The sequence below is a fragment of the Oryx dammah genome, unplaced genomic scaffold (genome assembly GCF_014754425.2).
Source record: "Oryx dammah isolate SB20612 unplaced genomic scaffold, SCBI_Odam_1.1 HiC_scaffold_29, whole genome shotgun sequence".
Lineage (NCBI taxonomy): Eukaryota > Metazoa > Chordata > Mammalia > Artiodactyla > Bovidae > Oryx > Oryx dammah.
In genome coordinates, this window is record NW_024070213.1 from 20,089,738 (window position 1) to 20,091,049 (window position 1,312).

Here is a 1,312-nt window from a genome sequence, read left to right on the forward strand (position 1 = left end):
TCATGGAATTCTAAGATGTTTCTCTTTTTCCCACCACTTTAATGGCTTCAGTACCCTCAAAAAGTCTTGCTTCAGCTTCCTGTTTCCTAGAATTAGGATCAGTGAGTGTCCCCAGGGATAGAGGAGTCTGGTTGTTATACCAATAATGAGCAGCAGTTTGTTTTCAGGCATAGTACTACCTGATATTTGTATGGCAGTGCCTACAAAATACAAGATAAAGAGGATGATAAAAGACACCAAAATCTTCATTGCTTTGATATGTGCTTCAGTGCTGGGATCTCTGAATCCTGTGGCATTCAATCGCATCTTTCTGTTGTGTCTCCAAAGGGAAGTGATTAATAAGAAACATGTAATCAGGCATAGTACAAAGACAAGAATGACTCCAATATTGAGCAGAATATGATTTGTCAAATATTCCCTTTTATGCATGGTGATCAGCCAGCTTGTGCTTCTGTTCTTCATAATATCATTAATACTAGGCTTTGCAATGCTTGGAAAAGCAAATAACCATGAAATAAGCAAGGACCCCATGAAAAGGAGAAGAACCCTGTTGATGTGACCCTTCAGCCAGAGAAAAATGCAGTGGGAATAATTGGCTATCTTCAGGAAATAGAAGATGCTGAGGCTGGTGGCAAACCAGATACTTGATTGATTCATAATTATCCATAAGTGAGCTATATTTTGACTTAGATTACCAGCCAAATATGTATCTGGAAAAAACATCCTCACATATGCATCTGTAATTATTATGCATATCAGGCAAAATCTGGAAGAAGCTAAACCAGTGAGAATAAGGCTGACAGTAGAGATCTTCTTGCTTTTCACACAGTCAATGCAGCTTACAACTCCGATAAATCCATTCCCTAAGACCCCCAATACTGATTCACTAACTGCTACATAAATGAGGAGGCCTTCCACTATACTCAGCATGTCTGCCAATCCTTAATACTATTTTTGTTTCATTAATTTTCAATTACCTGCTGCGGAAAAAGGCATGTATTGCTGCTTGATGGCAGGATGATTTTCTTCTTTTTCATTTCATAAAGACGAAATGGACCCAATTATTGCATTGTTATGGAATCCAAAATAGCTTCACAGAGACCCCTCTAGTTATGGATATAAAATTTAGCTAGTCTACAGAACACACACCCAGACTGAATGCCTACCCACATTTTGTTATGATGCAAATAAAAGTTTCTGTTTCTTGGAGTCTACTTGTCCTCCTGAGACTATTTTGCATTTGTTACCCTGGATTGTACAGTAGGAGTGCCTAACACATACCTACAGAAAACAGAGCAGAATAGAAACATAA

General features: G+C 38.2%; 1 protein-coding gene across 1 annotated transcript; it reads right to left on the reverse strand.

The window, feature by feature from the left end:
• LOC120858846 (taste receptor type 2 member 10-like) lies at nt 1-930 on the reverse strand. Its single transcript, XM_040235188.1, has one exon. The coding sequence runs from the start codon at nt 928-930 to the stop codon at nt 1-3; it is 930 nt and encodes a 309-aa protein (XP_040091122.1).
• Between the last annotated feature and the right edge of the window lie 382 nt (nt 931-1,312).